Here is a 24,933-nt window from a genome sequence, read left to right as displayed (position 1 = left end):
AAAGGAACTGGGAAGACATAATATAGATGTCCCTGACTGTGAAAGCATTGGTTGGAGTGATGACTGCACAGACCTTGGAATGACTGAGTTGATTATTTCCATTTAGGCTGTGATAGTATCATAATGTATATTCACATGTAGTAAGATCTGGACAGCATCTAGATATGCCCAGCAAAGCAGAGTTCAATCGCATTTTCAAAATATTCAATGTAATTACCATCATAGACACTTAACAGCAACTAGGACCACAGGCTATTTCATTGACACATCAACCAAAAGCCTAAACATTCTCTTTTTCTATTATCATTGCATTATTAAGCTATTTACACTATTTACAGGATACATGCAGTGATTCACCAAGGTTTTGAAGGACCTCACAAACCAATAAATTTCATCATCAGGAAAGAACACAGGGACATCTTTACTTTTAGGATCCCTTCCCCCTCACACAGTGCCCTGATTAGAACATATATCAGAGTTCCTTCATAATCCTTGCATTAATCCGTTAATAAATCTTGGATCTTCCTATAAACCGCCCTCTGATAACACATTGACTACATTGACTGCAGCAGTTTAAGAGGGTTTCCACCAGGTCTCAAGACGTCTTGGGATGGACAATAAGTAAGTGTATCCTTGCAAAGCACATGAGCTCAGAATGTATTAATAGAAAAAAAAAGAGTTGCTTGTGGTGCTATTGGACTCTGGAGAGTAATTGATTTTTCTGGTGAAACTGACAATGAAAATACTGTGATATAATAAAATGTGCATCCATTCAGATAGGAACTGTCTAGTTCAGCTAAAAATCTTTTACAATTGCTTCTGGGATAATTGCTAACAGCAGCCATGAAAAGTCAGAATACATTGATGGTAATTGCTGATGGTGTAAGGAATTATTTTTAACATATTGTTTTCTTTCTTTTTAAAATATTTTTATTGGTATTTAAAGTAATAAAAATTGAATGGAATAATTATACAATGTGCTACAAAATTAGAAAAAAAATTACAAATATGATCATAATTATGAAATCCAGAGCACATTCTTAATAATGAAATAAAACATCATAATAACAAAACTAAACACAAAAGCAAGGTTGAAAATGGACTTAATTATGAATTAAGTAACAACTTCATGGAGAGGGACAGCACCGCGCCAAAATTTCTGAACAACACTAAATCTTAAGATTATGATGGTAGTCGATAAATGAGCCCCATGTCTTTTGGAATTTAATATTTGAATCTTTAATATTTTTTTTCTAGATTTAAGCAAGATATAATATCATTTAGCCACTGTGCATGTGTAGGTGAGGTATTATCTTTCCATTTGATCAAAATTGCATGTCTGGGTATCAACAAAGTAAAAGATAAAATTCAGCTCTGAATGGAAGTCAGTAAATACATCAAGATCTTGAGATATTCCAAATAGAGCAATTACAGGGCAAGGTTCCAATTTTAAATTTATAATAGCCGATAATGTTAGAAAAACATCCTTCCAAAATTTTTCTAAGCTAAGGCAAGTCCAGAATATATGAATTAAAGAGGCATCACCTATTTTACATTTGATACATAAAGGATTTATATCTGAATAAAAATGGGACAGTTTAACTTTAGCCATATGTGCTCTGTAGACTGTATTAAATTGCAGCAAATAATGCTGTGCACAAAAGGAAGTAGTGTTAATCAAATTAAAAATAGAATCCCAAACCTCATTGGAGAGCGAAAGGTTCAAATCCTGTTCCCAGATGTTCTTGATTTTAACTAATGAGGCTTGTCTTAAGTTAACCACTTTGTCATAAATAAGAGATATTAAGCTTTTATAAGGAGGTTGTAGTTCAAAAAAATTATCAAGAATATTCACCTCAGGGATTACAGGAAAAACAGAAATCTGAGATTGAACTGAAGTGTCTGATTTGTAAATATCCAAAAAAGTGAATTTTAAATAAGTTAAATTTTACCACTAGTTGTTCAAAAGATGCAAAATTGTTGTCAATGAGAAAAGGTCTTTAAAACATTTAATGCCCAATTCTATGCCAGTCATTAAAGGGAGAGTCTTGCAAAGAATGTTATTTGGATATAATTGGATATAATTGAGCTGGCAAGAGAAAAACTTAGAAATTAAAAAAAACCTTCTAAATTGTGCCCATATTCTCAAACTGTGTTTAATTATCAGATTATCAGTTAATTTATATAGGGAAGAAGTTTAAGAGGACCCTAAAATTGCCAACATTGAAGTATTCTGAACAACATTTAGTTCTATTTCTACCCATGTAACATATTGATTTAACATTTAGAATTATTTGAATTGTAATGTCAGCAATTTTTTGAGAATGGATAACCATTATATGAACATTCATTTAATTACACTTTTACCTTCACAGTTATGTAACTTGCAATGAGATTTTAAAGATTTTTTTTACCCATGACCTGCAATGGACAGTGAGTTTTAAACATACAATACTACTGTAACAGCAATTATTCGTTCTGTACAGCTGATAGTTTTTGATCTAATTGTCACCATGACAGAGATGTCAAGCATAAGCCTAGAATATGTATTACGAAATTATTCAGGGCCCTTAAAAAATAGTGACACAACTCTACTATGGTAGGATCCTGGGAGGAAGTTATCTTCCTAAGTTTGCGCAAGAGAAATTGAGGTTACAAAAAGAAAAAATAATGGTTTTTAAAAAGTGACACAACACAGGAGATTTTCCTTTGTTCAAAAGCATCAGGGTCTTCAACCTCCCTGTACTACCCTTGCCATAACACTCACCAGTACCAGCAAAGATCTGTTGCAATATTGAACCACACATTTTTTTGCCCAAACTGCAACAGTGAATACTTATCTATCCTTTTATATTTATCATATATAGTATTTTTTTCCTCATGGTAAATTTTGTTAATTTAATTTATATTTAATATTTGTGTGATTTATATACCTGTGTAGCTGCAATGAGCAAGAATTTCATTGCATCCATACATTGTATTTGTGTATATGATCATTCAAGGTCTGCTAAGGAATTTGAAATGAAATTATCACACAAGTCATCAAGGTAACTTTTAATACTGGCCGACAGACAGGCTGTCTTTGGCAAGTGTGTCAAATGTGTTGCAGTATGATTTCAATATGACAGAAAATTATTGTCAATTTCAGGTCACTTTATTTTCACTGTTAGTAACTTATTCATGTTGAGAGAGGTTCCTGGTTTGGATTCACATTGCTATTAAAAGAGAGAGAAATTATTTGAAAACAAAATATGATTTGTGTTGAATTTTCATTACATCATAACTTGGGGTCTTTCCAATTGTCCAATTCCTCATTGTGACAAATGGTTCCCAGTTCTTTGCCACTTGATCCCTTTAGCATTTTTTTCAGATAACATCCTTTTAGTGTGCTCAGGACAGCAAATTTCTAAAGTCTTCTCCTCCTCTTTGGGACCATGTCCTATGTGTGGTTGAGCGGCAACTAGTCGTGCAAGCAGATAAGTAATCTCGATATATTGGCAAATTGAAGGTGCAGTTTCACAGTGCAGCAGAAAAACTACAGTCCATCTTGGGTGTAATTAAATGATTGTTCATCATCAATTTTGCTACTTCACTGTGTGAATCTCTTTAAAGATATGGAAAGATTTTAGGCTCACTGTTGTAAATTACAGCTATAATGGATCCCAGATGACTATGTGTGGCTATGGATAAAAAAAGATGTTAGATTGTTTGAGCACTTGACACTGCTCAGCAGTTAACTTGCACTGGGCTGCACACCAAGGCTTTGTAACATATCTACTGACCATAGAAATATGAGGTTGGCTTATCTAACAGTTTGTTTAAGCTGTGCCATCTTTCATGACATTGGTTCCTGGTTTATTGAGTTGAATTGAGAGTATTGGCTGTGTCTTCCATTCTGTGGCTCTGCACAAAACTCCAGTACAGTCAGTAACACAACAGCTAGAAAACAGAATCCCGCATAATCTGACCAGATGAAAGTCGGTTTAAACATTGGATACATCTCTTGGAATGTCTACTCTTCCTTTGCTCTAGTATAATTTAGCTGGGAGCTTTGTGAAAGCAGGATTGAAGAACTATGGTATCAATCTATTTGCTTTGCCAAATTGAAAACCTGGCATCAGAAGTGAATCAATTGAAGTATTTTTACATGACTTTAATGAAACATTTGTTTATCTTATGGAGGGAGTCAGTCACAAGGGGTAAAATTTTACCTTTAGCAACTGTATCCGACAAAATACAGAACCCTGTTCATGGAAAGTTTCCTCTATTTAGTGACATCGTGGGGTTGAGAATAACTCACATTTATGGTCGTTCTTTGGATTCTGCAGTTGTTGATTAAGGCAATATGGGAACTGCAAATTCTACATCAATGGGGCAGGAGGTGTGGCTGGGTGAGGTACGTGGGCAGTTGTGAAGCAGTGCATTGCTTCCATCATTTACTGTACACTTCTGTGTTTTCCTGGCACATGGACTCAAGGATAAGTTCGTGGAAATTGATTATATATTTTTTTTTTTTTTTTTTAAATTTTTTATTTTTCACACCATAAATCACAATAGCCATGATGTACACTTTTTCTTTTCCACACATTTACAGTGACTTTTTCTCCCTCCCCCCTCCCTCCTCCCAAGCCACCCCCCCACCCCCCCCCCTCTCATCCATTTTAGGTATACAATCTAGGTTGCATTAATTCAGTTAGACAATGTTGTCATTCAACAAAAATACACCAGAAATTCTACTTAGTCCATTCTTTTCTTTTCTTCTCCTTCCATCAACTTAGGTAATGTTTGTTCCCGGTAGGTTTTCGCTATTGTATTTAATGTAAGGCTCCCATACTTGTTCGAATATTTCAATATTATTTCTTAAACTATATGTTATTTTTTCTAATGGAATACATTTATTCATTTCTATATACCATTGTTGTATTTTCAAATTATCTTCCATTTTCCAGGTTGACATAATACATTTTTTTGCTACGGCTAGGGCTATCTTGACAAATCTTTTTTGTGCATCTTCCAAGTCAATTCCAAATTCTTTATTTTTTATGTTACTTAGGAGAAAGATCTCTGGATTCTTTGGTATATTGTTTTCTGTTATTTTATTTAATATCTGATTGAGATCATCCCAAAATTTTTCTACTCTCTCACATGTCCAGATTGCATGAATTGTTGTTCCCCTTTCTTTTTTACATCGAAAACATCTATCAGATACTGTTGGGTCCCATTTATTTAACTTTTGCGGTGTAATGTATAGTCTGTGTAACCAATTATATTGTATCATACGCAGCCTCGTATTTATTGTATTTCTCATCGTTCCAGAGCATAACTTCTCCCATGGAAATTGATTATATATTTTCAAGGGGATTTTGAGAAGATTTTGAATCTTTAAACCTGGTAATCCCTTCCCATAAATAACTCAGAATAGAGTGCCTGTTTCAGGAGTTTGTTGTTGTGCATGTGGCTAATGTGGCCTGTCAAATGGTCTGACTAGGTGGAACTAGGACCTCGGTACTAGGACATTGGGCTGGGAGAAGACACTGACATTGAGTTGAACTTTCAAATGGATTTGAAAGAGACAGATATAGTGATTATCTCTTCAATGTGTTGAGATACTTGTCATAGGCAGTCCAAGTCTCAGATGCTAATAGAAAGAGAGGGATCACTGCTGCCCACTATATTAGTGCTGGGTTTGAGATGTAGATCTTCAGATGCTCTTTTCTTCAGTCCACCAAGTGCTGTGTTAGTGCTCTGAAGGTGATGGTGAATTTCATCATCAACTTCTGCATTTAATGAGAGGTATTTCCCTGTATATGGGAGATAGTTTATATTTTCCTCTGTCTTGCTATGAAAAGTTATTCTCAGACAGCAGGGAAATCCCATTTGTTCCCTTTCTCGAAGATGATCGTGATAACAGCATTTTCAGGGGCTCCTGAACATGATTCCTTCTCAGATGAGGAGTGCTGGGGATTCATGACTGAAGATTTTCTTTGCAAATATTTCTGTTTCTGAGATTATCATCCAGATGGGATGTAAATCAGGAATGGCAGCTAGGTTGGCTGTGAGCTGAAGTTAAAGGCACTTGGACAGAATTGCAGTTGTGGGGGGTCTTGGAAATGCTGACTCCCATCAGAAGTTCACCTTCACACATATTTGGGCCACAGATGGACCACACATGCACATGTCAAGGCCTGGTTCTGGGCCTCCTGTGGTGTTTTTATCCATTATCTGGTATTTAAACCACAGGCATTCTGATGAAACTTCCTCTTAAAGATGCCTGTATTGCTATTTCCTTCATTTTAAGGTATGGTAGAGTTTCTAAACAAGGAGCACTTGTATTTGCAGTGAATTAACTCCTGGATTTACTATTGTTTATCAAGTTAAATCTAATTGTTGATGGGATGGAAGACATGAGTCTCTTCACAGGTGCTAACTCTGGTGGGCTTGGGTGGCTACATATTCTTTCGCATGTTCCTTGAGATCTTCAACTTTGGTTTTCTTGTGGAAAGATGTTTTGAGGCCAGGTTGATGATGACACAGTGGATTAGGAGGTAGTCTGTCTCGAACTATCAGTATCATGGAGATGCAATCTTGCACTTCTATTCTCACAGGTGCCAATGCCTGGACTAAACTATTGCCATGGGACCTTGCACTTTTCTCTCTGATGACAAGAGCATGCTTCAAGCATTTTGTCAGAAGAATGATTCCACTGGATTAGCTTTCCCTTGCCAGAGGGTTGCTTCTTTTTCCACCCCATTGATCCAGTTGCAAGGGAGATCAAGATAACTAGAGGCCAAACACTATTGCATGTATATTAATGTGCTGGAAATACACAAAGGATTGAAGGTGAAATGTCAGGGTCCATTGCTGTTTCTTGGTCATGTAGAAGTAAAATACATTGTAAAGTATTGCAATAAAACTTCTGTCCTATAATATGTGCATTCTAGGTTTTAGGATTTAGGATATAAAATCAAAAAGTGACAGCAGAGGGCCACACCAAAGTAAAATTGGCGCTGCACTGTACATATAAAATGTGATTATGTGTCATATACATTTTATTTTATCTAAATTTTATTTAATATTTTTACTCTTCACAAATAATGATTATAAACAAACCATGTTAACTATATCCAGGAGTAGACCATGCCCTGAACCAATATCACTGCAATAAGCCTTCAGTCTGATCACAACTAACCCATAGGCAATGATCAGGCTATGAAGAATTAAAAATTGATTCATGGAACTGGATTAGACCTTCCTGCCTTATCTTCCATCCAGCTGGCCTGGATGCTGCTGCACTGATTACCTCATTGTTTGCAGACACAGAGTGGTCCAATCTTTGGCCCAGGTAACAATTGTACTGCGAAATTTAGCAAACAATTTTGGGAATATTTTAGGCCAGAACCTAACCTGGCTCTTTGAATACAGAAAATTATCCTATTATTTCTGGAAAGGTGGCACAATCTGGATATTTTGTACAAAACATTTAGCTCCTTGCCTTCCCTTAACAAAGATGTAAAATTACAATATTTGCACTGTGGTCAGTTTAGCATGAATTGGCTCAAATTCACCGTACCTCAACGTGATACCAGAATTGATTTTAAAAAAATTTAAAATATGCTTAACTGTTCTTTTTACTCAGGGCAGTTATTATTACTTCATTTAGTAAATATAGAATTGTTAAATCCTCTTCCTCCAATGTTTGTTTGGAAAGTTATATTGATCCAAGCTTCTTCATGGACAATGCCCCAGAACTTCAGTTTATTTGACAATATTTGACAAACCTCTTAAGCAATTACTGCTCTGAGAAGTGATGTCCATTCTGAATGGAAGAGCTATTTAGTGTAACAAACTTAAAAACTAATGTAATCAGATAATGCTGACCATGTATTACAACCATATTTGCAATGTGCACAAGTTATTACGTATTTATTTGCAAGTTGAAGAAAATAGTTTAGCAACAATTTTATTCAAAGGTATAGACACCTTGCCCATTGGGACCACATCTTGCTGCAGAATCCAGCCAGTTAGCTTTGAAAGCTTTCTGACGAGCTTCAGCACTTTGGAATGTATCAAGGTGAGGACCAATCTGTACAAAAACAAAACAAAAGTATAATCAAAGCAGTGGTGTATTTGGTCAGTTTGAACAGGATAGTACTTGAAGAAATAATCTTCAATTTCTTGCTTGACAATTAAAGAGTTTCTATGACCTGCAGCTCTTTAAACAATTTAAATTTTACAATTTCATGTTTGATTTTAAATTTTCAAGCAGATTTTTCTTGATATACTTCATTGGTGGCATTGATTCAGATTTTAAACTAGGTTTAAAACTGCTTATTTTATGATAATGATGTGCTTTCATTTAGACTAAGTAAAATATAAAGTTTAACACTTCATTTTAAGACTTTGATGTTATTTCTTTTGAATTCTTTCAGTTTTTATCTGGTCTCCATTTTTAAAGCATAGTTCTTTCTCAGGATTTCCATTTCTCCATTTATAAGAGGAAATGTAAATGTGTCATGAATCCAATCAAATGGAGCAAATTTCACCAAAAATGTAAAAATTAAAAGATAGAAAAAACAAAGTTTGACCGTAAGGGTTAGCCTACATCATTTCAACGAAGAGGCTAGAAAAGGCTGGAATACCGTAATATTAGAAAATAGGAATAAATTACACACAATTAAAAAGAACATTAAATAAGTTTCATGTTTTCATAAAAAGAAGAGTATCTCAAAGACCACATGAGAGATCATTTTAAGGTTACAAAACAATTTAAGTGTTGCACCCAGAATGTTATCCTAATAAGTTATAACATCAATGTCCTCGGGTGGAGTTACACAGGAATGTGTGCAGGAGTAGGAGTTGTAGTGCAATACACAAAAGTGCTGGAGAAACTCAGCAGATCATACAACACCTATAGGATTATTATTATTCTGGCCATTGAACAGCACCTCCATTGATCCCAGTATTCTGGACATTCCCTGGTAGAATACTTCAGTTGAATGGTACCTTCATTACCAAGGGAAGTTACATTCCTCTCTGCAATAATGTTCTTGAAACCATACCCAATTGCAAAATATATTCTTGGAGAAGTGAGCATGAGGAATAGATATCACATATGGAACCTCTTATTATATGATTTCTTCCTTAATATTGTGATAAGCCAGTAAATGACCAGGTTAGAATTTTGGTAGTTAATGTATGTGGATGTTCTTCCATTTAGTCACAATGTTATAAAGGTGCTAGATATTTTTTTAATGCAAGTCCTTTAGGTTGTGTGTATTCAAGGGTTCAATTATTATTCCCTGTCAGAAAAAGTGAAATGAATTGATAGGGTGTCAAAGTGGACATCATCTTGTCCAAAAGTAAAACAGTATGGGATGCTGCAGCTTTCAAATCAAAAGAGAAATGCTGGGAGTACTGTATGTATCGGGTCAGGCAGTAACAATGGAAAGAAAAATGTTAATATAAAATTTATTTAATGGTACTGACTATGATACTGGTAAAATTCTTGTAAAATGTAGAGGGCCCAAACCAACCAACCATCTCAGTTGTTTTCTGTTGGAATTTATGTTCAATGCAAGCCTTCTCCCACCTATTTTCTCTTCTGAATTTTTCTTTGTTATGCATTTACCTAGCACCCCTTTCTAGCATTTGGATAACTCCATTTGCTCCAAGTATAATTTGAGTCAAGATTTCCCCATAACTACTTTTAAAACAAAACTCTTGGACGTTACATCCCTTAACATTCCCTTTACATGAGAAAAATACCCAGAATGATGGTTGCAACTGAACTATCAGTGCTTAATAATCTGCAAAGCATTCGACAGAGAGTTTTAGAGCTTGTAATGTTTGCAGAAACCAGAATAGTGAGGCAACTCATCCCTTTAGCCATGATATTTCTTTTGCTTAATTTTGCAAACCTTGGGAGCATCTGAATAATTATAATTTCTAAATCCCAGAATTTATCATTCTCCTGTTTTCAATTTTTAATTTGAAATTCCATGATTGCAATCAGATTGTAAGAGAGCTAAAAGTTTCCATTCACACCAACATGGAATTCATAGACTATCAATAAAACTAAACACAAGAGTTGAGAAAATATTTGATGACCTTTGCTAAAATTGAGGAAATTTGTGTTTTTTATTCTTGCAAGTTTAAAAAGCCTTGTCACTTATCTAAGCATTTGTAGCACTGCAGCCAACAGGGATAGAGACCAACAGATGGAATGTAGGATTAGTCTAGAGTCTATGAGTCTTTAATTGAGGTGGAGAAGATGGGGTAAATGGCCATTTTCCATATGGTACATTTCCAAAAGCTGCAAAAAATAATAAATGATACCATTGCAATGTTTCACCTCTTGTAATAAATAAGAAAGAACATGGTAAAGAAAGGTAAAGTTAGTCTCCATGGGGATTTTATTATCTAAGCATTACCCTGGTCCACAAATCCAAGATGAACATTTAGAATTTCGTTAAAAAAGTGACTTTTTAAAATGAAAAGCAAAAAAAAAGTTGAAAGGTATCTGAAGTAAAACTGAAAATGCAGAAAATATTCAGCAGTTAACATTTTGGATTGAAGATCATTCATGAGAATTCTCTCTTTCCCAGTTCTGACAAAGAATTTTTAATCTGAAATGCTGCCTTATTTGCTAAGAGTTTCCAGCATTTTTTGCATTTATATAGTGGTTTTCACAACCTTTGGATGATCGAGAATGCTTTATGGCCAAAAAAAGAGTCAAAGCGGCTCATTGATATAATGTTGGAGATCATTTGAAATGGAATGAGGAAGCATTTCTGAAATATAATATATCCAATAAAATTTTCACCCATTTACTGAGTCCATTACTGAGATACATCAAATTGGATGATTGAACACTCATTTTCAGGACCTTTGTGCGGCTCTTTCCAAATGACGCTGCTGCAATTGTCCTTGGCTACTCAGGTTACAGCAGTAACAGGACTGACAGATTGAATTGCCAGCAAGAAGACATTACACCTTGTTTGCAATCACTAATTGCTTTCTTCTGCTTCTGTTGGTTCCCACCACCCACCCACCCACCACAAACAAGCAGGAAGGAGTGCCGTCACAGACCAGTGATAATCCAGCACCGTCCATCATACAGACAAACAAACAAAAGGAAAAATTATCAACAATTCTCAAGAGCTGCTGACAACTTGTTAAAAATAATCACACCCACAAAACCTATTATAGTTACAGTATTGTTCAGCAAGTGGTCCAGATTTGTGTCAAAAAACGTCACAGATATAGAGCAGAGCCACTCTTATCACCACTATTCCCTGCTGTGTACACCATCTGCCACTATATGTTGTTAGTTTTATAATATATCCATGAAAACTAAAACTATAAGTTCAATTTCTAGGTGGACTATAGGAAAGATATATCTGTTTCTTTTACTTCACTCTTCTCCACCCTTGAATGAAATAGCAGCTTTCGGACAAGCACTTTTTAAAAAAAAACGGATGGAGAGACTGCAACAGTTACTTTTTTGATATAGAAATATTCTGCAAAAATATGCACAAGAAGCCTGGATGCAAATTACTTAGAAACACATCACTCTACTACTTGACAGAATATAATGAGAATCACTAAATCTTTTATAAGGTCAACACTCCTCTTCCCAAGCAGCTGTCAAACAAAGAAATTCAGCAAAACCAAACTTCCATCGCCTCATTAAACTCAGCAGCCACGGACGACATGTTCCGCCATCAATACAAGTTGTTTTGTGTCAGTAATTTGCAGTAAAAGTCTGATCGAGGGCCTGTGGAGACAGGGGAATCGTTAGCGCTCCAGGAGCGGCTCTGCTCCTAATTGGAAGCATTGGGCATTATCAACTGAGGATTTTCCTGGATCCCTGACAGCTACCGGTGCTGGAATGATTGCCCACTTGTCAGTGTAAAAGACCATTAAAAACAAACAATTTTTCTCTAATTGGAGGCTTGCGCTCCGAGCCCAGGTGAGAAGCCTCATCACTTTCTTTGGGCCTATTGATGATTATGGCTTACTTCAAAATCTGTCTAACAAAATTGAAAGGTTTTTCTTCTCACACTGGAAAGTGTTTTCAATATGACTACAAAAAGCTTGGCAGGTGATTTATATATTTTTTCCTACAGCCTGCAAGGCCTTGATTAACTATCTGTATGTTCATACCACATCTAGAATTGTTAGGCTTCAAAACCGATCAGTGTTATTGAGGTGTGCACACCAAAATGAACTGGTTTGATTCCATAGCTTGTTTCAAGAGTCAAATGGAAGATTACTGAATTAACCCGGTCTAAAACGGAATCCATGGGTACAAGGTTTCTGCAGTTGGTTCGTGCTCCTTGACACCTATTGCCATCCAATGAATCAAGCAAGCGAGGAACGCATCATTCTTACTGAAATGTTGAATTTTCTAACATTAATCATTCCAATGAAATTAGCGAGAGGGAAAGGAAAACTTGGTGTGAAAGTTAAAAGGCGCCGATTCCAAATGGGCACTTGTTTGCATCCAACCAATGGCTACCAAGGCTGGTGTGATTCTGGTGCAAACGCAGGCTAAAATGCTTTCGTTTTCAGAAAATTGTGTCAAAGGTAGTTAAACAGAGTAACTGTCACCAAAAAAAAAACTATTCCTAGAGTGTGCTTTGTAAATTCCAAACTTGAAAAACTAACAAGGAACAGGTAGTTTAAGTTAAGTAGTGTACAATCATGACTGTTTATGACAGGGTTAAAATACTAGTTTTACAATTCATTATAATAACCCCTTTTTAAGTAGAATGAAGGCACTGCTGAATCAGTGTTGAACTATACTGGTGATGCATACTTTCCAGTTGTCTTATTTCAAGCTGACAATTGGCACTTCAATCCAAGTGCAGGCTTATTGGCAGTGTGCACAGAAAATCAAGAGTTTCAATGAAATTGAAGTTGCCATTATACCTGAAATCAATCAGCAGGTCAGGAAGCATTTTTAGGGGAGAGGAACAGGGAACAAACAGAGTTTCAGACCATTAATTCTGTTCTTTCTCCCCAGATACTGCCTGATCTGTTGAGTACTTCCAGCATTTTCTGTTTTTGTTTCATATTTCTAGAATCTTTAGTGTTTTGATTTTGAGCATTTTTGATTGATTGGATCAGATCACAAAGAGGAGGATTGAAAGTTAGTGGAACCAATTAGATCAGGCTGAGGCTATACATAAACCAGTCAGAATTAACTATACCCTATCATGTGTTACTGTTGGACAAAAAGATGAAAAATAAAGTTATAAGTTTACTGTTTCCAATTGTTATTTTATAGACAATTTTCTGATTTCCAAGAACTAAAATTGCAACTTCAGTAATTTTGTTTAATAAAGCTCTGGCAAGCAACAGTAGCTCAGTTAGAGGAACTTCTACCTCACAACACTAGGGACCCAGGTTCAATCCTGACCTTGGATGATATCTGTGTGAAGTTTACATGGGTGCTCCAGTTTCCTCCCATATTTCCAACATTTGCAGGTTGGTAGGTTAAGTGGCTGATGTAAAGTTTGAAAGTGAGTGGTAGAATCTGAGGGAAGTGAATAAGAATGCAGGGAGAATAAAACTAAATTGGATTAAATTGCAGAATTGATGGGCCAATTGGCGTCCTATTTCTTGTTTCCTTATATGAAAGAAGCTTCAATGAAGCAAAGAGTACAGTTTTCCTATAATGTAACTGAGTTATTTAGTTGTATATTGTTTTGAAATGTTTAAAATATTTTCAAAAATACTCTTTGATATGTTTGATTTTAAATTCCCTTTGATGATTTTTGTACATTTGTGAAATTGATGGCCATACTATAGCCATTTAGGATCCTGTTTAAATCATATACAGAGCATTGTGTACAATTCTGAGAAATAAACCTTTAAAAAACCCTTATTGCCTCAAAAGGAATGAAGAACAAGTTCTCCAAAATTTTGGAAGAATGCTCCAGGTTTTATTCTGATGGGGGTTGGGGGGGGATAAACCCTAGGATATAAACGTTTTGGTTTTCAGGATTGTGAAAAGGATTGATGGAGTAGGAAGAGAGAAGCTGATGGAAGATTCCAAGGCAATGGGCATTACATAAAAAACAGAGTCAGGACTTTTAAGTAAGAAATTTTTTTTAAAACTTTTTTTCTCAGGCACGTTAGAAATAAGTAAAAGCAGCGCAATTAATCATTTAAAATCTGAGATCAGTATGGCATGTCATTCACAAACATTCAAGCTTTTTCACAACTTTGACTGCTATTTCATCTGGAAGGGGGAAGTGACTTCATCTTATGTCAAAGCATAGTTTTGGGATTTATGATCAAAAGACTGTGTTGCCTGGGATCTTGTCAATCTCGATCCAGTTTTGTCGAGGATTTTTTTTTTCTAATGTCTCTGACTTAAAGCAACTTACTGCTCTGAGGACACTCCAGGCCATTCTAAATTCAATGATCACCTTTGAAAAGAATTCTAGGAACAGATATAGGCCATTCAACCCTCTGGCCCCATACTGCTGTTCTTTGCTAACATAGGTATTCTGACCTAACTCCATCCATTCACTTCTGCTCAATATCGTTTAACACCAAAACACTTGGACTGCAAAAATCCACTGAACCCAAAACAGAAATCATAATTTGAGGTAACAATAAGTTCTTATTAGGGAAAAAGTTAGGTACTTCCAAATTTTGCCTTAAGAATAGCTTAAGTCTGGGTGTAGCGGCCTGCGGCCCGGACCTCAGGCCGACACATGAAATAGCCGTCGAACGTGGCGACCATCAAAGCATTATGCGGGCTGAAACACCCATTTCCAGAGGCTGCTGGCAGAGCGGTGAAACTGGCCAATCATCACCGGTGGATCACAGGGGGCCAAAGCAGAGCCCAGGCATCCGAGGTAACCAATCGGCAGCTGGCCCACTCAAGCCATGGTGATGCAGCCAAGCTGACTATAAAAGGCAGAGCTGCCACTGAATAAACTCAGTGTCGAATACATTCCACTGGTATGTGTGTGTGTGTGTCTTTCTTCTCCTGCGGATTCGAGCTACAGCCTCAGGGCTATAACTGAGAGCTATAACCCAGCTGTAGCCATAGTGACCTCGCCACAGTGGTGACCCCAACTAGTCCAAATGGCGCTTTCGACCTGAAGATGGAAGATCAACCTACAATCAACACCGTAGCACTGAATCTGCCCAGCTTCTGGATGTCGCAAACACAGGTGCGGTTCCAGTAAGCTGAGGCACAGTTCGCCATTCGACGGATTTCCACTGATGACACGTGCTACTACCACGTGGTCAGCACCCTAGATCAGGACACTGAAACCCGTATCAGCAACTTCATCCAGCAGCCCCTGGAACAAGGAAGGTATGTGGCCACCAAAGAGCTGTTGAGCCACATTTTTGGGCTCTCAAAGCGTGAGTGTGCTGCCCGACTGTTGCATATCGATGGTTTGGAGGACAGGGCCCCTCTGCCATCATGAGCGACATGCTCACTCTCAATGATGGCCACACCTCCTGCCTGCAGTTCCAGCAGATCTTCCTGGAGACACTCCCCGAGGACATCCGGCTGCTCATCGCAGAAGAAGACTTCGATGACCCCAGGAGGGTGGCTGCCCGAGCAGACGTGTTATGGGCGGTGAAGAGGGATGCCTGTGCTTCGCTCAAGCAGGTGACAGCACCGCATCAATAGTGCCGGGCCAGGAAGACCACCAACTGACCACCCGAATGCCACACCCCACCAGTGAGCAGTACTATTTCTATTACCTATGGTGGGATTCCAAGGCCCATCAATGCCACTCCCCTTGTGCATTCCAGGGTAACAGCCAGGCTGGCCACCATTAATGGCTGCAACGACCAGCCAACTTCATAGACTGCTACACATTCAAGACTCCCTGTTGGGCTGACATTTCTTGGTGGACACTGGGGCACAATACAGCATAATTCCCCCAAACAGCCTGGAGGCCTGCTGCAGCAAAGTGGGTCAGGAGCTTTGAGTGGCAAATGGCTCCAAAATCCAAAAATTCGGCACCCGCACCATTCCCCTACACTTTGGGGACAGACAATTCAGATGCAACAGCCATTACTGGGTGCAGATTTTCTGTGGGCCAACTCACTCCTGGTGGATATCAAGGGGCACTGGTTGGTGCACTCCCGGACATTTCAGTCACTCTCACTCAAGGGCACTGAACTCACCAGTCTCTACCTGCACTCAGTGAGTATTGCCATCAATGAATTCACTTGGGTCCTAGTGGAATTCCCCTCCATTACCACACCTCACTTCCATTCGGCAGAACCCAAACATGGGGTGAGGCACAAAATCATTACAGAAGGCACTCCCTTCCACACCTGGGCGCGGCGTCTCCTCCCGAGAAACTCAACCTAACCAGGGCGAGTTCAAAAAGATGGAGGATCTCAGCATCGTGCGGCGCTTCGATAGTCCTTGGGCCTTCCCTCTCCACCTGGTCCCCAACGCACCAGGTGGCTGAATGCCGTGTGGAGACTACCGCTGCCTCAATGATGCCACCATACCGGACAGATATCCCGTGCCCCATATCCAAGACTTCACTGCTAACCTGCAAGGGGCAGAGATATTCTCAAAGGTTAACCTCATCAGGGGCTATCACCAGATCCCAGCATACCCCAAAGACATGCCAAAAACCTCCATCATAACACCCTTTGAATTGTTTGAATTTCTCCACATGCCCTTCGGGTTAAAAAACATGGTTTAGACTTTCCAGAGGCTGATGGATGCAGTGGGCCAGGTTCTGCATTTTGCTTTAATCTACCTATATTTTAATTGCCAGCAACACCCGCGCTGAGCACACCGCCCACTTAAAACGATTATTTTCCAGGCTGACTGATTTCGGCCTAACCATCAACCCGGCCAATTGCCAGTTTGGCTGAGAGACTATTGACTTCCAGGGCCATCATATCAGATTGTTACCCACTAAGGTGGTTGCTATCCGCTCTTTCCCCATGCTATCGACAGTGAAGGGACTACAAGAGTTTGCAGGTATAGTCAACTTTTATCACCGCTTCATACCTGCAGCAGCCCACATCATGAGCCCATTCTTTCCCCTCATGGAGGACCCAATAAAAACATAAAATGGACCCACGAGGTGACCAAGGTCACTCTCCTCATGCACCCATGGACAGATGCCCCAACCGTCCTCATGACAGACACCTCTAGCACAGCGGTTGGGGGTGTACTCAAAGAATTGGTGAATGAACAATGACAACTGCTGGCCTTCTTCAGCAAACACCTCAGACCACCAGAGCTCAAGTACAGTGCCTTTGAAAGAGAACTGTTAGCCTTATACCTGGCAATTTGGCACTTACGTTACTTCCTGGAGGGCAGGAAGTTCAAAATTTCCATGGACCACAGACCTCTTACCTTCACCTTCAGTAAAGTGACAGATCTGTGGTCAGCCAGCCAACAGCTGTCCTACATTTCCAATTTACATTGGACATTGAACACAGCCAGTAAATCCAACGTGGTGGTCGATGCTATCTTGGCGGTGCATGACCCTACCCCTGGCATCAACCCCTGGCATCGACCAGGCATCAACCCCTGGCTGATGAGCAGCAAGCAGACCCTGACATTCCAGCATATTGTACTGCGCTCACTGGCTTACAACTGGAGGATATCTAGATGGCCCCCAGTGATCGCACGCTGCTCTCTGACATCTCGATGGGTAAACCCTGCCCTGTCATTCTGGCTGCATGGAAGAGGCTGGTTTTTGACTAGGTCGACAACTTGGCTCACCTCGCTATCAGGACTGCAGACAAAATGGTGGCAAACAGGTATGGGGGCATGGGCTCTGCAAAGAGGTTGCCCTGTGGGCCAGGACTTGTAATCAGTGCCAGTCATCCAAAATCCAGTCTAATATCAAAGATCCACCATAGACATTCAAGCCAGCATGTTGCCACTTCAGCCACATGCACATTGACATTGTGGGGCCCCTACATGTATCCAGAGGCACACGTTACCTTCTTACAATGGTTGACCAGATGGCCCAGAGGCAGTGCCACAGAAGTATGCGCACAGCTTTACTCAACACTTGGATAGTACGTTTTGGGGTCCCCGAACACCTTATTGGACAGGGGGGCCCAATTCACTTCTAGTCTATGGACTGCTTTAGCCCACGCCCTGGGGACCCAACTCCACCATATTATGGCGTATCACCCACAGGCCAACGAGTTTGTGGAGAGGTTCCACAAACACCTTAAGGCAGCCTTAACTGGGCTGATGCACTCCCTTGGGTCCTGTTAGGCATCTGCACTGCACTCAAGGAGGATCTCGAGGCATCCTCTGCCAAGAAAGTCTATGACACACCCCTAGTTATACCGAGCAAATTTGTGATGGCCTCTGAAGACTTAGGGGAACCCCCAGCGGCCACAATGTCCTGACTACGTGAGCGCCTAGGCACTCTGGCCCCCATTAAACTTAGACCCCACGGCCAAGCCTGCACTTACATCCCAAAGAACTTTACTGACTGTAAATACGTGTTTATTTGTTTGGCGTGGGGCTCACTAGCCATCTCTACAGTGGCCTTATGAGGGGCCATGTCCTCAGACACAATGGCTCCACCTGTGTTTTGGACATTGGCGGTAGGGAAGAGACTTTCACACTTGACCAGTTGAAACTAGCCTACTTGGACTTTGACCATCCCATCATTCACCCGACCCCACAGCCTAAAGTTCAGCCTCCTAAAAACAGTGCCCCAATTGCCCACTCTGGGGGGTAGCGGGGGTTTGTGCAGCAGCCCATGGCTCGTGCCTCAGGCCGACACAGGAAATGGCTGTCAAATGACCGGCAAAACATCATGTGGGCTGAAACGCCCGTTTCCATAGGCCTCCGGCAGAGCAGTGAAACTGGCCAATCACTGCCGGTGGATTGAAGGTGCCCAATCGGAGCCCAAGCATCCTAGGTAAACAACCAGCAGCTGACCCACTCAAGCCACGCCCCGGTGGTGACGTGACTGAGCTGACTATGAAAGGCAGAGCTGCCAATGAATAAACTCAGTGTTGAATACACTCTACTGGTGTGTGTTTCTTTCTTTCTTCTCCTGCGGATTCGAGCTACAGCCTCAGGGCTATAACCGAGCTGTAGCCAAAGTAACCTCACTACATGGGATTAAATATATTGAAGATTGTTTTGAGCAGGGACAATTTATGACATTTGAACAAATCAGGAATACATTTGGAGTTTTAAATACATCCTTTTTTCTGCTATTTTCAATTAAGATCTTATTTAAGGGATAAGTTAGGTCTTGCTCTGACCATAACACAATGTACTGAAATAGAGACTCTGGTTTGAAAGGGGATCACAAAGAAATTTATCTCAAAAATGTATTTCTTACTCCAGGCAGAAGCCCCTATCAAGGACTAGATAAGTTAAAAGAAATGGGAATCAGATTTGGGTAAAGAAATTGATCAATTTTTATGGTCCGACCTATGTTGGGACAACATAAGCAATGCAATTAATGTAAGGTCTAGGCTGGTGCAATATAATTTTTTTGCATCAGCTGTACCTTACTCCACAAAAATTAAATAAATTGAAATCTGAATTATGTTTTTGATGTGGTCAAGATATGGGGACTTTTTTGCATTTGACCTGGTCATGCTCTAAGGTGAGATCCTTCTAGGAAGATTTGGGGAACCTCCTGGAACAAAATTACCAGAATTCAATATCCTGAGGTGCCAGAATTGTTTTTATTTGGTAAATTAGCAGATTTAAGACCCAAAATGAGGCTGTTGAAATATCAATTAAAATTTGTTAAACTTGCTTTAGCAGTAGTCAAGAAATGCATAGCCATTACTTGGAAATCTGATCCCCAACTGAGTCTGATCCGCTGGAAGTCAGTAATGCATAGTTGTGTTCCCCTGGAGATTACTTATAACCTCAGAAATTATTACGTTTTCAAGAATATGAAACCTGTATTTAAGATACACAGAGGTTAACCTTTGAATATTTGCCCCCCCCCCCTCTCTGGTTTCCAATACCACTATCTCCAGTATCCCTAGTGATGTCTAAGTCAAGACATTTATCCCTTAAGGGAGGAATTAAGCTCTGTATGAATCATATAATGTTTCATCTGTAGGTAATTAATGCTTTTGGAAAACATGATTTTGTCACATCAGATAGGAGATTTACCTCTTCATTTATTTTTATTTTTCCTTTGAGGAGAGTGTCTTTCTCTTTTTCTCTTTTCTTTTCTTTTTTCTGCTTCCTACTTTTCTTTTAAGGGTGGTATGTAATTTTGCATTTATAAACAATGGTGCAGAATTTGATAATTGTGATTATGTGTTGATTCTTCCTTTGTACATCAACATGTAGTTTGGTTTTGGTATTTTATTTTCTATATCTGTGATGTTTCTTTGATTTTGTTTATTTTTAACTCTATGTTGATTGAAAATCTTTAATTAAAAAAAAACCTTCTGATTATCTCCTTTTTATCATGGCTCTGATATCAAGGTGACATTTCATTGTCTTAGACTTCACTGTCAGCAGGAAATGTTTTTCTGGATCTATTCCAACAATTCTGTTCAAACTTCCACTGGAACATTTTATATACTGGAACATTATTTCTCACCCTGTGGATCGTGGACTACTCATTTGGGTGTGTTATGGGTGATCCAGGAAAGACAAATATAACTGATGTGACAAGCACATAATATGTAAAACAAAGTTGTAAATTTGATGCCAATAAAAAACTTTTCAAAAAAAATTCCCACCAAAAATAACATTCACAAGTGGTCTGGGAAGAAGCTTGAGTCAACTATGTTGCACACCCACCAGCCCGTGGTTTGTATAGATAGTCTGTGGGTGAAAAATGATTGAGAACCACCGTCCAAGGGAATATAAGCTTGGTTTAGAACCATAGAATCATAGAACATTACAGCACAGAAACAGCCTTCTAGTCTGTGCCAAACCATTATTTTTTGTCTAGACCCACTGACCTGCAACCAGTCCATAGTTCTCCATACCTGTCCCATCCATGTACTTGTCCAAATTCCTCTTAAATGTTAAAATTGAGCCCATATTCACCACCTCAGCTGGCAGCTCATTTCACACTCCCATCACTCTCTGTGTGAAGATCCCCCTCATGTTCCTCCTAAACTTTTCCCCTTTCACTCTTAACCATTGTCTTCTGGTTTGTATCTCACCTACCCTCAGTGGAAAAAAGTCTATCAACATTTACTCTGTCTATCCCCCTCATAGTTTTAAATACCTCTATCAAATCTCCCCTCATTCTTCTACACTCTAGGAAATAAAGTCACAACCTCTTTAGCCTTTCCCGGTTACTTAGTTCCTGAAATCTGAGCAACATCCTAGTAAATCTTCTCTGCACTCTTTCTATCTTATTGATATCTTTCCTGTAGTTAGGTGACCAAAACTGCACATAATACTCCAAATTTGGCCTTACCAATGTCTTATACAACTTTACTATAACATCCAACTCCTATTCTCAATACTTTGATTTATGAAGGCCAATATGCCAAAAGCTCTCTTGACAATCCTATCTTCCTGTAACGTCACTTTCAGGGAATTTTGCATCTGTATTCCCAGATCCCTCTCTTCTACTGCACCCCTCAGTGCCCTACCATTTATTGTACATATCTTTTCTTGGCTTGTCCTTCCAAAATGTATTAGGACAATACATACTCGATCTCACACTTGTATGTATTAAATTCCATCTGCTAATTTTCAACCTATTTTTCCAGCTGGTGCAGATCTCTCTGCAAGCTTTGCAAACTTTTTTCACTGTCCACAACACCTCCAATCTTTGTGTAATTTGCAAACGCTGATCCAATGTACTTCATTATCACCCAGATCATTGATATAGTTGACAAACAACAATGGTCCCAGAACTGATCTCCAAGGTACATCACTAGTCTCAGGCCTTCAGTCAGAGAAGCAATCATCCACCACTACTCTCTGGCTGCTCCCATCCAGCCTCTGTCGAATCCAGTCAATACTTCTCCTTGAATACCTAGTGTCGGAACCTTTCTGGCTAACCTCCCATTTTGGACCTTGTCAAAGCCTTACTGAAGTCCATGTAGACAACATCCACTTTCATCAACTTTCCAGGTAACCTCCTCGAAAAAATCTATAAGATCGGTTAAACACAACCTACCATGCACAAAGCCATGTTGACAATCCCTAATCAGTTTCTGACTATCCAAATAATTGTATATCCGATCTCTTAGAACACCTTCCAATCATTTACCTACTACTAATGACAGGCTCACTGGCTTATTCTACACTAGCCTCCCTCAAGATTCGAGGGAATATCTTATCAGGGCCTGGGGATTTATCTATCCTTATTTGCTTTAAGACAGCAAAGACTTCCTCCTCTTTAATCTGTATAGGTTCTTTGACCTCACTCCTTGTTTTCCTTACTTCCCACAACTCTGTGCCAATTTCCTGAGTGAATACTGATGAAAAAAATTAAAATCATCCCTATCTCTTTTGGTTCCATACAAAGCTGACCACTCTCATCTTATTATCCTTTTGCTCTTAATATACCCCTAGAAACTCTTAGGATTTTCCTTCACATTTATCTGCCAACAACCTCATGTCTTCTTTTAGCCTTCCTGATTTCTGTCTTGAGTTTTTTCTTGCAATTTTTTGTACTCTTCAAGTACCTCATTTACTACATGTTGCCTATATCTGTTATACACATCTCTCTTGTTCTGAACCAGCTCCCCAATATCCCTCAAAAATTAAGGTTCCCTATGCCTGGTAACCTTGCCTTTAATCTTGACAGGTACATACAATCTTAGTACACTCAAAATTTCACCTTTGAAAGGTCTCCACTTACCTCGCACATCCTTGCCTGTAAACAACAAATCCTAATGCATACATTCTAGATCCTTTCTCATTTCCTCATAATTGGCCTTTCTCCAATTGAGAATCTCAACCCAAGGCCCAGACCTGTCCTTCTCCACAATTAACTTGAAATTAATGGCATTATGATACTGGATCCAAAATGTTCCCTACACATACTTCTGTCACCTGTCCTGTCTCGTTCCCTAATAGGAGATCCAGTATTGCACTCTCTCTTGTTAGTACCTCTATACCTGTATATGATTTAGAAAACTTTCCTGAACACCTTTGACAAACTCCAAGCCATCCTGCCCTTTTACAGTTGGGAGTTCCAGTCAATATGTGGAAAATTATAATCTCCTACTATCACAACCTTATGTTTGCTATCTCTCTACAGATTTGCTCCTTCAAATCTTGTTCACTATTGGGTGGTCTACAATACAACCCCATGAGTATGGTCATTCTTTTCCTGTTCCTCAGCTCCATCCATATAGCCTCAGTAGATGAACCTTCTGGTCTGTTCTACCTGAGCCCAGCTGTAATATTTTCCCTGATGAGTAATGCCACTCCTCCTCTTTTCATCCCCCCCATTCTATTGTGTCTAAATCAACTGAAGTCCAGAACACTGAGCTGCCAGTCTTGCCCCTCCTACAGCCAAGTTTCACGAATTGGCACATAATTCTATGTGCCAATCCACGCTCTAAGCTCATTGGTCTTTCCAACAATACTCCTTGCATTGAAATAGATGCACCTGAGAACATTTCCACCACGTTCAACCTGTTGATGTCTAATGGTGCTTGCAATTTTCACATAATCTTTTCCCTCCTCCACTCCTCTGTCTGCCCTGGCACTCTGGTTCTCTTCCTCCTGAAAACTCTCTGGAGCAGCACTAGAACATTTTCCCGCAAGGATATTAGTCCCCTTCCAGTTCAGATGCAAACCATCCTGTCGGAACAGGATCCCCGTTCCCTAGAAGAGAACCTAATAATCCAGAAACCTGAAGCCTTCCCTTCTGTTCCATGTCTTTAGCTCTGTGTCAAGTTGCATTATCCTCATATGTCTAACCTCACTAGCACGAGCAAAGGGTAGCAATCCTGAGCCCACAACCCTGGAGGTCCTGTCCTTCAACCTAGTGCCTAACTCCCTGAATTCTCCTTGAAGGACCTTCTCATCTATATGGACCATGACACCTGGCTGTTCACCCTCCCTCCTGAGAATGCCTTGAACTCATTCTGAGATATCTTGAACCCTGGCACCAGAGAGGCAACATACCAACCGGGATACTCGATCTCTTCTACAGAACCTCTTAACTCCCTTTCTATGGAATCCCCTATCACTACAGCTTGCCTCTTCTCCTCCTTCCCTTTTTTGCCACAGGACCAGACTCTGTGCCAGAAACCTGATTGCCGTGGCTTGTCCCTGGTAGATTTCCTCCCCCAACAGTATCCAAAATGGTATACTTATTATTGAGAGGAACTCCCACAGGGTTGCCCTGCACTGTCTGCCTGTTTCCTTTCCCTCTCCTGACTGTCACCTACCTACCCTCCTCCTGCTCACTAGGTGTGATAGTGTCCCTTTAACTCCTGTCTATCACCCCCGTTGCCTTCTGAATGATCCCGAGTTCATCCAACTCCAGCTCCAATACCTTAATTTGGCTTGTCAGGAGCTGGAGCTGGATGCAATTCTTGCAGATAAAGTCGTCAGGGATACTGCTGGCTTCCCTGACAACCCACATTTTGCAATAAGAGCATTCCCCTGCTTTGGGTGCCATCTATGACTGGAGGAAAATAAATGATATCCAAAACCTGCCCTTACTTGTGCCTACCTGCTAAATATGTTTTGTTTCTTGAATGGGGTGGCCCTTTCGTCTCTAACCTGTTCTCGCCGAAGCCTGTTGAGCCAAAGCCTTACCATTCTGAATCTCCTCTGAATGTAACATTGGGAATTCTGGTAAGATTTTGGTGTATTTGCATTACATCCAAGAAACATTAAAAGATTCATTTTCCTGAACCATTCATAACACACAATATTCATTATAAGCAGAGCTGCATTTTTTAACCAGAGGGTTAAGGGAAATTGATCTGCTTCTGAACTTGGTAATTTTTGTGATTTAAGCTTTACATTTG

The 24,933-nt window shown here is 39.5% G+C and overlaps 1 protein-coding gene across 5 annotated transcripts in view; it reads right to left on the bottom strand.

Annotated features, from left to right (window-relative positions):
* The window catches only part of cfap77 (cilia and flagella associated protein 77), a 177,901-nt gene that overhangs the window by 9,340 nt on the left and 143,628 nt on the right, over positions 1 to 24,933 (bottom strand). For 2 of the 5 annotated variants that reach the window (XM_069887141.1, XM_069887119.1), the window contains one exon: positions 7,896 to 8,083. The exons of 1 other annotated variant lie outside the window; for it this stretch is intronic. In XM_069887141.1, the coding sequence (XP_069743242.1) occupies positions 7,961 to 8,083 (123 nt within the window). In that variant the 3' untranslated portion in view covers positions 7,896 to 7,960. Of the gene's footprint in view, positions 1 to 3,039; positions 3,216 to 7,895; positions 8,084 to 10,237; positions 10,313 to 24,933 lie in introns of those variants that run through there. 2 more of the 5 variants (XM_069887121.1, XM_069887134.1) reach the window with 2 other exon arrangements.

The sequence above is a fragment of the Narcine bancroftii genome, chromosome 1 (assembly GCF_036971445.1).
Source record: "Narcine bancroftii isolate sNarBan1 chromosome 1, sNarBan1.hap1, whole genome shotgun sequence".
NCBI lineage: Eukaryota > Metazoa > Chordata > Chondrichthyes > Torpediniformes > Narcinidae > Narcine > Narcine bancroftii.
Note: the sequence above shows the minus strand (reverse complement) of the source record. Positions and strands in the feature narration are given on the sequence as shown.